Source organism: Apus apus, chromosome 6 (assembly GCF_020740795.1).
Source record: "Apus apus isolate bApuApu2 chromosome 6, bApuApu2.pri.cur, whole genome shotgun sequence".
NCBI lineage: Eukaryota > Metazoa > Chordata > Aves > Apodiformes > Apodidae > Apus > Apus apus.
In genome coordinates, this window is record NC_067287.1 from 21,259,862 (window position 1) to 21,275,626 (window position 15,765).

The 15,765-nt window shown below is 36.5% G+C and overlaps 1 protein-coding gene across 7 annotated transcripts in view; it reads right to left on the reverse strand.

Moving 5' to 3' along the window:
* The window catches only part of METTL8 (methyltransferase 8, methylcytidine), an 83,182-nt gene that overhangs the window by 12,206 nt on the left and 55,211 nt on the right, over window positions 1-15,765 (reverse strand). For 4 of the 7 annotated variants that reach the window (XM_051623268.1, XM_051623267.1, XM_051623271.1 and 1 more), the window contains exons 3-4: window positions 8,565-8,720; window positions 4,370-4,461 (exon numbers count right to left, since the gene is read on the reverse strand). In XM_051623268.1, coding sequence (XP_051479228.1) covers window positions 4,370-4,461; window positions 8,565-8,720 — 248 coding nt within the window. Of the gene's footprint in view, window positions 1-4,369; window positions 4,462-8,564; window positions 8,721-15,021; window positions 15,151-15,590; window positions 15,762-15,765 lie in introns of those variants that run through there. The other 3 variants (XM_051623270.1, XM_051623269.1, XM_051623272.1) reach the window with 3 other exon arrangements.

The window sequence follows — 15,765 nt, forward strand, 5'->3', positions numbered from 1 at the left end:
TAGTCAAGCATTACCAAAATATGCAATCATAAGTTTCTTAGACAGGCTTTCATGTCTCATACTATAAAAGCAATGCACCTTTTCAATTAAATGTTATCCATGTTTTTCTTACTAAAGAAATACTAAATAGAAGTTAATGTCATGATTTATGAAACTCTATGAACAATCACAGATTTATTTGTAGCTAGTAATCTCTCAACAAAACCATCAATTAGAAATACAGTCTGTGAACTGGAGTGATAAGTGCTACTGCATAACCAATGGACAGTAATTCAACCATGACAGTTTAACTACACAGTTTTGACAGAAAATAACAATAGTCAGAAACAACATATTGGCTTTCTTACTTTCAAAACACTTTGAAGAGTCTTACAGTAGACCTTTGTTTTAACTTTTCATTCCTGAATATTAGAATGTCAAATAGGACTGGAAGGGATTTCATCCAATAAGGGAATTCATACCCCACTCCACAGAAATCTGTCCAACTTGTGCTTAAAATACCTTTCATATAGGTTTGACAACTTTCTTCAGTAATATATTACAGTCCTTCATCATCTGTACAGTTAAAAACCTCTTTGACTACCTAACCTTTTTTTTCCTAATTGCAATTTAAGTCCAGTAATTCTTGCCCCACTAACCAAGCAGCTAAAGCAAAGATTGCTCATTTCTCTTTGCAATACTCGCTTACTTCTTTAAAATCTTTCACTAAGTCTCCCATATACAACCTCTTTTTTAGAATGTCTAAACCTCACTCTCTTATTTTTTTCTGCAAAAGCCATTATTTCAGACTTCTGATCACTTCTCTAGATTCTCTCCAATTGATTTACTACTTTTTGGTGCTGTATTCTGGTAACGGCATTATCAACACAGCAAAAAGAATACTTTACAAGGCTTACAGGCTGTAACCCTGTTTATAACTCCCAGCTTGCTGTTTTGCAACAGTATGACACTGCTGATTCAGCTAGTGATTCACCACAATCCTCAGATCTTCCTCTGCAAAATGAATACCTAGCCAATTGTTACAGAACCAAGTTTTGTCGGGTTTTTTTAAGGAATTTTTCCTAAGCAGACTATTCTGAATGAAATTTTAGCAGATTTGTATCTTTCAGACCCTTTTTTTTTTTTACTGTTTGTCCATATCTTTCAGAATCCTAATCCTATCCTTCACCATACCTGAAACATCTCTTCACTATCATCTTCAAATCTCCCATTTCCTGGGGTCACTAGTGAAAACACCAAGCAGAACTGGACATGGAACAAAATACTTCTTTGCCCAGCAGTCTTGCATTCTGAAAGGATCTCTCTAGGCATTCATTCACCCAAAAGCAGTTTAATTAGCTCTTGCTTGCCTGACTTATGAAAATGTCAAGTAAAGCAAGTCAGAAGCCTGACTAAGGATAAATTTCAGGATGTCTGGTGTTTTTTTCTTATCCCCAGGCCTTGTAACTTTCTCCAAGAAGGAAATCTGCTCAACTTTACATGATTTATTACTGAAAAATATTTGTTGGCCAGTTTTCATCTCCTTTGTTCTTCCAAACCCAGTGTTTGCAGGCTCTGGATTATCTCTTCCAGTATTTTTCCAGGAACTGGAACTAATTCTCTGACTCTTCTCTTTCCCCACCTCCCTTTTAAAAAAGCAAATATTCTCTTTTCTGCTTTCCAAGTCATCCATGTACTCTATGCATGTACTTTGTAACCTGTTCTTTCTCAATATGAGAACAAGATCTTTCCTCCTTCTCATTGGCACTAATTGTGCTATGTCTCTTTTGTTAATGGTTAATGGCTTTGTTTTGTTAATGGTTTTCCCTTCCTCATCCCTCCTAAAAAGCAAACCTTTTTTCTTGTTTTTCTCCCCTTGTTCTCAAAGCACTTACCGAACTGTTTCTTGTTACCCTTGACATCTCTTGCTAAGTGTACATCATATAGTGTGTTGCCTTTTTTTTTTTCCCCTACTCACTTACACTGACCCATTAATTCTTTTAGTATAAATGCACAGAGTAAATATATGGTGCATTTCTTCTACTACTCTTACTAAATATTAACATACTATTTCCTAACATCGCTACAGCTTTTCAGAGATACACAAGGCTAAGAATTCTCCTTATAGGCACAGACAGGCAGTGGGAAGTGGCAAGGAGGTGGCAGAATGCCTTGTCCTAGAAACCTGCATAATTGTTTTAATTTAAGTTTTAATATATCCATTTGTATTATTAAAGGGCAAGACCCAGCCATGCAGAGTAATTGCAGAGACTTTTTTTATAATACAAGTGCGGAGTTGATTGAGGTCATGTATACCGGACTGCAACAGTGTAACTTCCGCATTGATAGATTGCCCAGCTTCAGTACAAGAAACAAACCTTCTACTCCCAAAGGTTCTTAAATAATTTTCAACCCCTTGTTACAGACATTACTTTCTTACAAGTCTGCTCAGAAGACTTCTACTTCAATTCTGATCAAGCTTTTCAGATTTCAGAAATTAAGAGAAGCAATGGCTAAAGTCAGCCTATCAAGTTGCATTAGTATGGCACTACATAGGTTCAAGTGAACACTTTACTTTCCATTCTTTCACTGGTCACTCCTGCACCACTGGGTAATAACCAGATATGCATTATTATTATAATCAATTTTTGTTTCATTTTGTATATTTATAGTCTAACTACTGTATTTTTCAAAGCATGTAAAAAATTACAAAACTAATAAACATATAATCTTTCAAGACAAAAAAATCCTTTTACTTAGTCAACTAATTTTTCTCCTTAACAGAATTTTCATCCACTAGAGGCATGCCTGAGAAGAAACTGGACATGCTAATAAGTAAACCAAATTCCTTCAGGTAGTATCATGAGTTCATTGAGTTTAACTTCTCGTTTTAAAAAGGGTCACCAGAACTACTCTATTTTGGTGATACAATAGTATTGTTAAATCTGTATTGTCTTTTTCCCCTTACTGTAGTTTCCAAGAGCCCAGAATAACCTGCTTGTTAGATTCAATCTGGTTCATTGTTTACATAAATAGGCCAAAATGTACTTCCATTTGGAGAACGAAGCTGAAGCTTTCTGAAGAAACACTACCAGCAATGCTCACCTATTCAAGTTCTAAACAGAGGGGCATTCATAGGAAATGTCCTTGGATTCTTGCATTTCTTGGCAATAGAGAAAAACCTGATTATTCCATTTCTCTCCAGCACAAACTAAGTTCTAATTGATTGTAGATGAAGAATGAAATGTCCCATGAGCCACATGGTTACACAGCTTACTTTTCAATTGTGAGCTCTTTTTCAACTTTGTATACAAACCACATGAAAATATTAGGTTTCATTTTTTAAAAACAAACATTCTACTCCTGTATTTAAATAATGTAAGAATTAACAGAGAAGGGCAGGATGGCAACCCCAGAGCATTCAGAGTGACAAAGGGCACACAATCCAAGACACATTCGTAGGTAATTAAAATAAACTCCAACATGTGCCCTAGTTACACCAATAAAACTGAGCACATGATGAAAATGTCACTATCTAATTTGACAAGCTCAAGACATCCTAAGTAAACAGAAGCCCAGGACATGCAAGTAATTGTTTTCATAATATCTTTCTAATAAAGGAGCAGATGAAGAATCCAGTGTTCTATGTTACTAGCAAGTTGATACACCATCTTTACCATACATAACTATCCTAGAGGTCCATCTAGGGTTTAGTTTGCTGGTTTGAACCTAAAGCTATCATTCTTCAGAAACGCAGAATACATTGTTTCCTCTCTGAAGACATGCATGAAATTTCTTAATCATTTACAGAGCAGACTCAGCATGATGTACTGGAACACCTTCCACACAAAGTGAACACACTGGATTCCTGAAGCACTCCCAGCTCAGCCTGTCCAAGGCAGCAAGCTGGGAACAGCTGAGACCAGTATAACTTCCATGGCACTGAAATATGGTGCAATGGACAAACACTCCAGAAATCGTTAAAAAGCATTTTAATATTGTACGTGGGAACTTTCATTCTTAGCGTCCTAGCTGGCTGCAGATTCACTCGCTTTGAAGTAACAATTCTGTGCAGTAGGAGTTTTATTGTAAAGAACTGCAAAAGGAGCCAGAACTTGCAACTGCACCATACTAATGCACTTGTTTTAGATAGAGCCTATTGCCCCCCTCCCCCTGCAAATGCAAAATTGCTCAAATAAGTAACTGAATTGCTAAAAAAAACCACTTTGAGACAATTTTTTGAGGCAACAAAAGAAAAAAAAACACAACAAAAGGTCTAACAACCAACAAATTCAAACAAGAGAATGCAGAAATAAAAATAGCGTTCCTGGATTTTAAAGTAATAGTTAGCATTAAAATAGGAATTTTCAAGCCGTTATGTATTCATTACCTCGGATTTCCTGTTGGACTTTCACAAGTGAGTTCTCTGTTGCTTTTTTCTTGGCATTTTCCTCTTCTTCTTGTGACCACTGCATGTGGTCCCTGCAAAAGGCAATTGAAAAAACAGCCTTTGAATAGGATTTTCCATTATCTTTTTTTTCCCCCACAGAAAACAGTCACAAATTACCTACACCATGTCAAATACATTTTCTTTTTGAATGTAAGCAAATGACCACAAGAAGACTGACAGTTAAAAACTCTTTCAGTATATGATGGATTAAAAATAATTATTACATAAAACTTAAATGAAATTATAAGAAAAATCTTACAACTGCAAGGAGGCTGAAGTAGTATTTTTTTTTTTTTTTCTTAATAATAGGATTAACGTATATCATGTAAATTGAGTGCATTTATGGGAATGTATTTTGAGCGTCCCATTCAAATTGTTTAGCTGGATATAATAGACCTATCAACACAGACCCTGATGCAAGAAAAGGAAAGCAGTGCTGCAGTGGTTCCAGAGTCTACGCTATCTATATTTGTGTAAAATAGTTCACTAAATGTTATATTAATCCATTAAATGGTCACAGAATCAAGTCAAGATCTAACCTTGATAACTAAACTGCCTTCCCAGCAGATTCTGTGTTTGGATCTGGCCACAATGGGAAGTGCCCAAAAACATGCTGCTGGTAGCTCTTAAAAGCAAATCAAATGTCCCTTCAAATTGTCCAGTCTGAACAGTTTTAGGAATCAGATTAAATTAAATAGTGTAACTCAAGTAATCTGTCAGATTGTAATCCTAATAGTACCAATTAATGAAAAGCCTATGACTAAAATTCCATTGGTTACTATAGGAAAAGGAACAAGGTACCAACTTGAAATGAGTTGATTGTCTCTAAAAGCTAGCGAGTATCTTCCTGTTCCATGCCTGGTGATACATAGGTAATTTAATTCTTAGACCTTTACTGTTCCTCTTTCATTAATTGTGGGAGACTAATTGGTATGTATTTGTCTGCTTGCCTCAGACTTGATTTCCGCATCTCTACTGAAATACTTCTCATTATTGTCCCCAGCAGGTTGCCTCTCCCCTTCCTGTATTTGTTCATATACCAAATGTTCCTGTGCAGTGTCAAGGCTCTGACAGACGTGCTATAGGAGAATAAAACTGAAAGACCTAGGTATTACTGGGCAGCCATCCTCTTGGAAAGACTTGCTTCCCTCACTGCTATCACAGTTTTTGACCTTGCCTATTCGAGCAAGCTGAAGCAAAGGACTATTCAGTTGGCAAAAATATCTGCCAGAAGGGCTGACTGTATGACTTGCTGTGGTATATGCTTTAGCCAAAGCATTTTAATCCATCATCATGTGGATTTAATCCACCATTGTCTGTCAGAGCCCTTAAGAACTCTACACATATTATGACAGGTGCCTGAAGTCCTCCATAAACAACTTCTTGTCCTTTTGTCCCTCCTTGAAAATTCATAAAGCTGAGGAAAGATCTCTTGGGTCCTTCCTAGAATTTTTTGTATGGAAGACCCCAAAGAACAGGTCTGCAGTAGCACTTCTTCATCAAAATTTGCAAAAGAGGGGATACAGCATAGTCCTTACACAAACTATTTGCATATTTTGGATGTTTCAAATGAGGCAGCTCCTTCGGTAGTACCAGTTGGCAGGAACACAGGATGCAGAAGAATTCCAAGCACAGAAGTGTTTAAATACAGAAATGTTTTAAACTGAACATAGACAACAGCAAAGCAAGCTTTCCATTTCAACCACACCAGGAACTGTTAACATGAGTAGGCTTGAGGTGACATCAAGCGATGCTACCTTCAGTTTAGCTTATTCAACTCACCCCTCTTCCATTACTTTGTTTGCTAATATAGGTATTATTTCTGAAAACTAATGTGAAAACTATGCCAGTTACTAATTTTTTGCTCCAATACTTATAGAAAAAGCAAAGTAGCAAATATACAAAGCATTAGTTCCCAAATTTAATTGGCTTAGTATTCCTAGCAGGAATGGTAGCAGGTCTTGGCTCCCTGCCAATTCACACACAGGCCAAAAGAAGGCTGCCACTTTATGAAGGACTAAACATGAGTGGAAAACAGATATAAATACTCACACATCAAAGCTAGGGAAGATGCATCTCATGTTCACACTGCATGATCTGTTTACCTCAACCACGACTCATCCCCATCTCCCTTAACTCCCTAGTGAGAACACTGCTGCTTCACATCCAAGGATCTTCCTCCACTTCATAGCCAGGTTCCTGATTTATCAAGACCTTCATAATTTCCATTTAGCCTCTGCTTCAAGTCAGTTTCACCTGTTTTCCATTCTGAGCTACATGGCTTCAACTGCAGATCTGCTTACGGAATAACCTTGTTCCTTTCAATCCCATCTTCACAGTGCATCCCAACCACCTGCATCATAGTTTGATAACTCTATACTAAGACTGTCACTGAATGCTAGTAAGAAAAACTGATCCAGCATGATCAGTTATTTGGAAGGACATTAAAAAAAATGAAACAAAACTGAGTCTTGTCAAGGCACAATGTTAAGAGAAAAAGAGTGGCCTTTTTCTTAAAACGATTTCCTACCTAGACTATGTAGCCTACATTTGAATCAGCATTCACACAAGAAAAGGATTTTTCTACCTAGCAGGAGGTTGAGTCTGGAAGATGTTTAAGAACTGCATTGCATATAGATTTATGAAACACAGAGATAAACTTTACACTCTTTTAACAAAATAACCAGCCAGCTTCCTGCTTCCTTGACCAAGGAGCTTACAGAAGTATAGATAACTCCAGATTTGGCCTTAAGGTAGTATGTGCTGGGGATATCTAATTTAGAAAACGGTAGGTGACAGATCTATTTGCATATCTTACCTCATGAGTTAAACTCAAATTTAGATACTAAAAGAGTAATGAAAACACTAGTTTCTCAACCAGAAGACAATGTTCTCTGTCATATTATTCTCTTAAGACCTTTTAATACATCAGAATTTTATTAGAGAAACTTCTGAAATAATTTACATTAAATATAAAATGTACCCATTAACAAATAAAATGGACTACTTTTTTTAACCCAGCAAGTTTGAAACTTCGTTTCAGAACAAAAGCTTGTCCAGTAACTTCTCTGACAGTTGCCAACAAGAGACACTTCTGAGGAAGGTATACAAACTGCAGACTAATTTTATGAAGTAAACTTGAGCCCTGAAACTTGTCATGTTAGCAACGTCCCGTCACTTTTCTAATTTTGCTAAATCCTTGCTCTCAAAAATGGTGTGTGGCAGAATTCAAAACTGTATTTTAAAATTATGTAGAAAATAATTTCTTATATAGCTTCTAAATTCCCTGCTCTCTTTTCATCAAATATTCCTTGTTCTCAAGTTTTGAACAATAGGAATAAAAATTTTTGGTCTTCCAAATAGCTTATATAGGTATTTTTATACTTTCTAGACAGATTTAGATATTCTTCTATCCTTCGAATACTTCCTTTATTACTTACAGTTTTGTATTAATCTCCATTCCATGGTCAAAAATCCTAGCTGTTTCAATCTTAGTTTTCCCACTGCTGACTAGCATTCTCACTCCTTTCTGAGTCCCCATTAATCATGAAAATATCTTTCAGAGATGGAAATGTACCGCATCAAGTCAGGGCAATTCTTATTTCTGTTAACATCTACATGTTAATGTTTTCTCAGCTATTATATCACTTATTTGTGTTAAGATTCAATTTTTTTTTTTTTACAATTCTGCACTGCATGGAAATCTCTGCTGAACCATCTGCAACATCTTCAGTACACCTTTAGAAGGATACAAGTAACGTACATGCTCCTTCTGAAATGGTGTCAATTTTAGAATATAGCATTAATCCAGTGTGCAATATTTTACCTAACCAGTAACTTTCTGCCATTACAACATGGACTACTATCCTCTTCACTTGCTACCCCCCAATTCATTACTGATGTATAACAACATTTTTCCTTTCATTCCATTACTTGCTCAGCAGCTTTTTAAGCAAGTCACTGATAACTCATAACTGCCAGGTTACTTGTGACAGTCTCAGGCTCTCTCTAGCAGTACCTTTCAAAGTCTATTCTGACAGTTCAGTGTTATATATACACCCCCATCTCCCCATTATTCAGCACAGTAAATAATATACAAAAATATATGAAAATCAGCCTTGAAGAAACATCTCACCACATATTATGCTCAAAAACCTTAGAAGGATCAGTTAAAATTCGTGATCCAAGTGGAACAGCTGGTCGTCTACTACTTTGGTGCCTCTGTTGCATCTTGCTTTTCCTCAGACATAAAGCAGAAAGCCTTGTAATGAAATTCATTTTGTTCAGATACCTGAAAATACAATTAACTCAAATTACAGTTTTGTTGTAACTTAATTGCTTATGTCACTTACATGAGAAAGTGGTCAAATAATCAAGGACCAATATAAACTTTTGTTATAATCTTTTATTATAATATCCCTTTAAATGCTTTTTAGAAAATATTAACATCCCTTCAGTGTACTGAAAGCCCAAATAATCCCAGAGTAGGCTACTAGAATGAAACCAGCTGAAAGAAATATTATTTGGCATCATTTCAATGTCCTATCAGGCAGGGCAAAAAAAACAAACAAAACCCAAAAACAACACAGTAAAACAAGAAACCAAGTTTGACACTGTACCTTTACGAAGACAAGCAAGTGATCAGTAAAGAAACCACTTGTTCTAGTGGGTACACACAGTCATTGAGATTGAGATTTTTCACCCCTCTCACTAGGTGACTGTCTTCAAAATATTTCATCCTAGAGCTGTGACTGTGGTTTTACTCTTTTTTTATAGGAAAGATTTATTATTTTTTTTTAAGTGTAACGTCAGAAATCCTTCCAAAATTTCTGTCCTCTGTTCTCCTGATCCCTGTTTAATGGCCTTTGGTTTAAATGTTCAATTTCTATTCATGCAAATTCCAAAGTGCTTGAGATTTTTGTGTTACATGTATAATTCTCTCTTATATTGCTATATTTGATTTTGCTTGGAATCTCTTCATGCAGTATTAATAATTAAAGATAACAAGTGTGTGTAGCTAGTACCAGCATTTTGTCTTGTGGGGTTTTTGAGGTTTTTTGCATATGCTAGGAGATGAATAAAAGGAAATATCCCTCCTCCTACTTTTATCCTGATGTGCCTTTGTTCTTTTATCCTTCAAATGCTCTGCATACGACTTTAAAAATTGTTCTTAGTCCTATGTTCTTTCTGCCTTTTTTTTTCTTTTTTTTTTGGTGCTTCCTCTGTATAAACCACACATACGAATTTAATGCACTGGAAATATAAAATGTAGTTACAAAAGAACAGGCACAGTTTAAATACACACATTATTAGGAAACATTCTGTGCAAATTGTTTACAAAATGAAGATTTTTATCTCAAGGAAAATGATATGATTTGATCACAAGTCTTGTACCGTGAATAAAAAAGATTAATTTGTACATATTGATATGAAGCCTGGCAAAGGAATAATTTCAATTAAATGCACAATTCCTCATTTAAGGTGTACTTCTGAATGAGCAATCCTTGAAAAATTACACTGTTTATTAATTTTAAGCCTACAGAAATGAAAAAATAAGAATTTTTATATATTTTTTTTTTTTTTTTTTTTTTTACATTTGTCAAAGATTAAGTAACATGGGGTTTGCCTTTTGGCTGTTAATACCAAATAGAAACACTGATAGGTTCTGGTTGTTGGGAGTGCAATTTTACCAGAATACAGGGCATCACCACACAGTGAAAATGTAACATTTACTCCTATAAAAAATTAAAACCTCTTCTGTTGTTAGCTAATTTATTTTAACTCAGTAAATAAAACAAATCCAGTTTCTACTCCAATTATTACAAACAGGTCAAGTTTGGTTTTTGAAAATATGTATGCATTTTTCATAACATAATGCAGAATTATCAACATACATGCAATATTATGAAAAAATAAATAAGTAATGAAAATCAACAAACCATGACCATTTTTGCAAAATGTGTAATTTACATAAAGGTGATGTTCTTGAGAACAAAACCAAATAGAAACCCGCCCCTCCAACCCAAATCTGATCTAAAATTATTAAATTATAGAAATGCAAACTGCTTACAAATTTTTTCCTCCTTCAATAATTTAAAAATACCTGAGATTGTATTTTGCATTTCCTGAGCCAGCATTGATATTCAACATAAAATACAATGATTCAGCTACTAGGCTAGTCACACAATTTTTCTTGGCTTTTTAAATATCTCAGTAACAACATGAAAAGATGCACAGATGGGAATAATAGGCAGATGACTAAGATGATCTTGAATCAGTGAAATCCAAAGATGCAGCTCTTTTATGAGAATGTGATCCTTTGATCAATAATGGCACCATTTAAGTTGATAAATTCTGAAACATCAAGAAAATGCAAGGAGAGTGGGGTAGGTGGGGGAGTTGTTTACTGTTGCATCGTGTTAAACATGAAGGAATTCCTTGGAAATACACATGGATATACCTGATAGTCAGAGTGACCCATGGACCATGAGATGAATGGGCAATCTGGCTACTGAAGTTCAAAAAGTATCTAAATGACTTGGAAGCCCAAACTTCATTTTCAGAAGCAAGTAATTGCTTGACTGTTTCTCCAACTGACTGTGCTAATGATGCAAGCAAACACCCTTTCTCTCTGTCAGATAAATGATCATACCCTGAAGCCATGACAGCAAGAAATGTTGTCTGAAAGTATTAGGAGACATTTCCTCGTTCAAGCCACAGTCAGGAAGGCTTTAAGTTGCTTATTAATCAAAGTGATTAAACCTTCATTATCATGAAACTAAATTGCTTTAAAAATGCCTATATCTTGTGGCAGCATAACTATTTTTCACAAAAAAACCAAACCAAAACAACAAAACCAAAACAACAAACTTAAAAGAAACAGCACACTTGGTAACCACACTCAAAAGCAATATGACAGATTTTTTTTTTCCCTGTGGACCACTGCCTTTTATCCTGTAGAATTTTGTCATTGTTACAAATACAGATCAGGTGCGGTTAAGAAAACAGCCTTTAAACTCCACCCCCCAAACAATCTAGCAGAACACCTTTAGTACAGCTTTTTAAAAGTGGACAGGCAGACCTGAAACAATACACTTCTAATTGGTGTTGGTGTTAAAACGTCTGAGCAGTCACACCCACAGAGAAAAACCTAGAGGTATAGAGAACCTTTATAATCTTGTTTTTTAGTCAACTACACACCAAAACACATCTAAACCACTTCACTGATGAGCAAAATCCTTGAGAAATATCACTTCTGAAAGAAATGTCAGAGGAAAAGAAAAACAAACAAACAACAGAACAGAAATAATCTGTCATCTTTGTTCAATAACCTAGTTCAATTAACTTACTGCATTAAAGCATTTTGATATTTGAGTGATCTCCAACTACAAAGCTAAAATCTCCTTTCATCTCCAATGAATCTCCAATCATCTCCAATCTACAAGTCTACAAGTAGAGTCTCCATTATGGAGAAAAAAACCAAAAAAAGCCTATATTAGGAAAAGTATGTTCAGCTTATGTTACACTTCTAGACAGAAAAGTATGCTGGAAACAATGAACTTCACACAATTTACTACTTCTGCTTGGCACAGAAGTATCTTCCTTTGGTGCTTATCTACACAACACTGACAACTAGGCCCTCCTGTAAAGCGCCGCTCATCTGTTTCACTACCAAAATTCAGAACACTTTATACAAAACAGATGCAAGCAATCACGACTAGAAGTGAAAAATTCTTCAAGACAATGGTGACACATGAGGTATAATTGCTTGTGTTACTTTTAAAATACACACATATTAATATTTCTTAACATTTCAAATCAAGGTGGGGGGCAGGACTGTAGTGTCAACTAGGATCATTCATTAAGTGAATGCTTAATGCTATTCTATTCTACCAAATCACTAAACATGCCTTCTTGGGGTTTCATGATTAAGTCTTCCAATGACATACTTATAAAAAATTTGTGAACGTTTGAAACAACAGGATGTTTCACAACTTTTCAAACTCAGCAGATCTAAAACTCTCAACTGTTTTTCTTTCTCATGCATCATCACCAGCAGTGATGCAGGCCTCCCTGTCAGCACACAGCAACTTGAGTAAAACTACTGCAGAGCACTGACTACCAAAGGGAGAAGAAAAACAAAACAAGAAATTATTTTGATTTATTCTGACTCCTGTAGAGACAACACAGTTAATATTGATGAAAAAGCAACAGCAGATACAAACAAACAAACCCCACCAGATATTATTTTAACCACATGTATGGAAACATTGAGTAAAAGAGCCTGTTCTTATACCACCTGCCAGGTGGCCTGTTCAAAAGTCAAGCAAGAGGAAATAGTTTATGTGGGGGGAAGCAGGGAGGGAGGGAGGGAGGGAGGGAGAAAAAAGTGCTCATCTACTGAAAACTTTCACTTGAATTACCATACATCCAGATCAGCAACAGAACTTGAAGGCACGTTATTTGGGATAAAATAATGTATGTAGGTACTATTTAATAACTTCTAAAAGTAAGGAAACAGACAAACAGCTATTAGACACAAGCAGAGAGCCAAAAGTCTTCGAGACTTAAAAAAAAAAATAATTTAATTCCCCAATTTTGTATTAATTGAAAATTATTTCTCAGCCATTATTCTCCATCTTGATCCTTCTGTTGGAATTATTCTGCTATATAAACATTTTTTGCAAAATCTTCTAAACTACAGGTTTTATAATTGACTTTTTACTCTTCTATTTTTAAGATGCAATCACACCATTCCTCCAAAAAAAGGGAAAACCTTCTTCAGCTGAGACTATGAACTGCAATATTAATTGTTGTTGGTGTATTATGCTATTGATCTAGGAAGACAAGGGAAGCAAAGAAAGCTTTCTCTGCAGTACTGAGGCAATCAGCTACATTAGTTAAGATATTTTTCAGCTCATGAAGACAGTTTGAAAAAATGCAACTAAAGATCTGCAAGATCAAAGAGACATGAATGGCCAACAAGGAATAAAGAAATAGATACTTTGGAAATATAGATGTGTTTTATTTAGTGAATCTTTAATCAAGTAATATGTACATAAAATGACTAAAAGTTTTTTGTAATTTGTTCTATCCTAAACTAAACCCGAGCTCCTATTTCTTTATTCATTTGCAAAAGGGAGGTGATAAAACATTCTGATAGAGGCTTGTCAAGAAATGCGGATTCAAGAAAACCACAGTATTTTAAAGAAAGCATTAATTCTGTTAACACTTTAAATTAAAAAAAAATGTTATTACTTTTTGGAATGTTGAAAGGTTTTGTTTTGATCATAACAAATGTTTTGTTGAACCTGCGTTATTTCAGTTTCAAATAGAGACGTTCTGAATTCACTGTCAAAGACTATTTTGCCTTTAAAATGAAGCTTCAACACAGTATTTTAACTGAATTCAAGATACTTCAAGTTGTGAAGAACACTTTCATTCCGGCTGAAACTAAAACTATGTTTTGATATCCTAGAATAATTCCTGGAATGGAATTTCTACTTTTGTACTGAAATGATTTATAGTAACACTTTCAGTGTTAACTGTTCTGTTGTTCTGTTTCTAACGCCTACAAAAGGCACACTCAGACACACTGTCATTATAAATATTATTGACTAAAGTAACTTGAATAATATAAATTAAGAAGATACCAGTCACTCTTCATAAAATCTCTTAAATATTGCATGATGTAAAGAGGTAAATTTAACAAGAACTCTTTAAATTACTACCCTGCAAATACCTGCACATTTGTTTAACTTTACAGACAAGTTGTCTTCCCTCATATCAATAGGTGTTTGTAGGATACGGGATTTAAATACATAAGTATTCTGTGCAATCCTTTACGTTTCCTGACTTTCTGCTTTTTCCATGAGGTAATTCAAATCTTTTCCCTGTTATTTATACAGAAAAAACAAAAAACTGATCTACTTAGTGAATCTATTCACAAATTTAAAATCAAGAGGAAGCCATCAATAGTAAACACAGCTCAGCAATAAGGTTTCCTAGTTAACCCGTGCACCCTCTGCCGGCTGATGCTTATGAAGGATGAAAAAAAAAAAAAAAAAAAAAAGAAGCTACATTGACTTAATGTATGCATATACGTACACAGTGAAAATATATCTAAGCCTCAAAATATATCTTTGAATCACTTAAACTTTTTCAACCTTATGTTCTACAAAATATTGAACATGTAACTGTATTGTCTAACAATGACAAGATGATTCATGTCAACATAAACCATGTTTTTCCTATTATTAAAGATGCTGAGAACAGAAATAGTTGCAAAATTCACGTTACTCTATACTTAGAAGAACCTCGTTCATCTACATCTCTGCAAGCCTCTGAATGCCCACATGGGCTTTGCTTAGGTGCAACCTGCCCTGACAGCTCTGAAGTCACTGGCAATTTTTCAGAACCGTTTGCAGACCATACCGTCCTAACCCACTCCTAGAGGAGTAACTGCAACCACTCTGTCTGTGTGTTCAGCTTATTCCACCCAAATAGCTGCAAAGCATCTGAAAATCACAGGAATCGGTGTTTTGTTGCAGTATCAGACTCAGACATCCTGAATAACAGACTCGGAAACTCACAAGAGGTCAGCAACTTCCACATTACCCAGTTTGGGCGCCTGCCCTCTACCAGGGAAGAGTTCTTCCAGAGTTCAGACGGTTTGCTGGCACGTAGCTGTTGATGGTGGTAACAACTTCTAGGACACAGCTCTAAAAATATAAAGGTGAGGCGTCACAAATCTCGAGAAGTTGCTGTCGACCCTAGAGTTTCAAACCCTTTACAGTCCCTGGACAGCCCCACGGCAGCTGCCCCGGGCGCACCGCACGGCTGCCCAGGCCGCCCGCCCGGGCGGGGCTCTGCAGCAGGAAGAGATTAGGTTAAAGGAGGTAAGTTCCCACTCTTTTTTTTTTTTTTTTTTTTTTTTTTTTTCTTTTTTTTTCTTTTTTTTTTTTTCCCCAACTGAACTACGTCCAACAAAGCTTCCCGGCCAGTTTTAGAAGGTCAGGGGGCACAAGGCTCCAGGCACGCAAGCCACCCCGCACCGCCTTCCCTTCAGCCCCTCCACCGGAGCCCGGCCGGGGCGGAGCTGCCGCTGCCGGGGCGGCCCGCGGGGACCGGCGGGCTCTCTCTGCCGGCGGCTCGCACCGACCTCTGCGCAGCGCTCCCGCTCCTGCCCCGCGGTCCCTCCGTGCGTGGCTTCTCCAGCGGCCCCGGCGCAGCAGCGCCCATCCCGGGGAGGCGCGGCGGCCCCGCACAGCGCGGGACACGGCGGGAGGCGCCGCCCGAGCGCGCCGCGGGACTCGGCCCGCGGGGGAAGGCGGGGC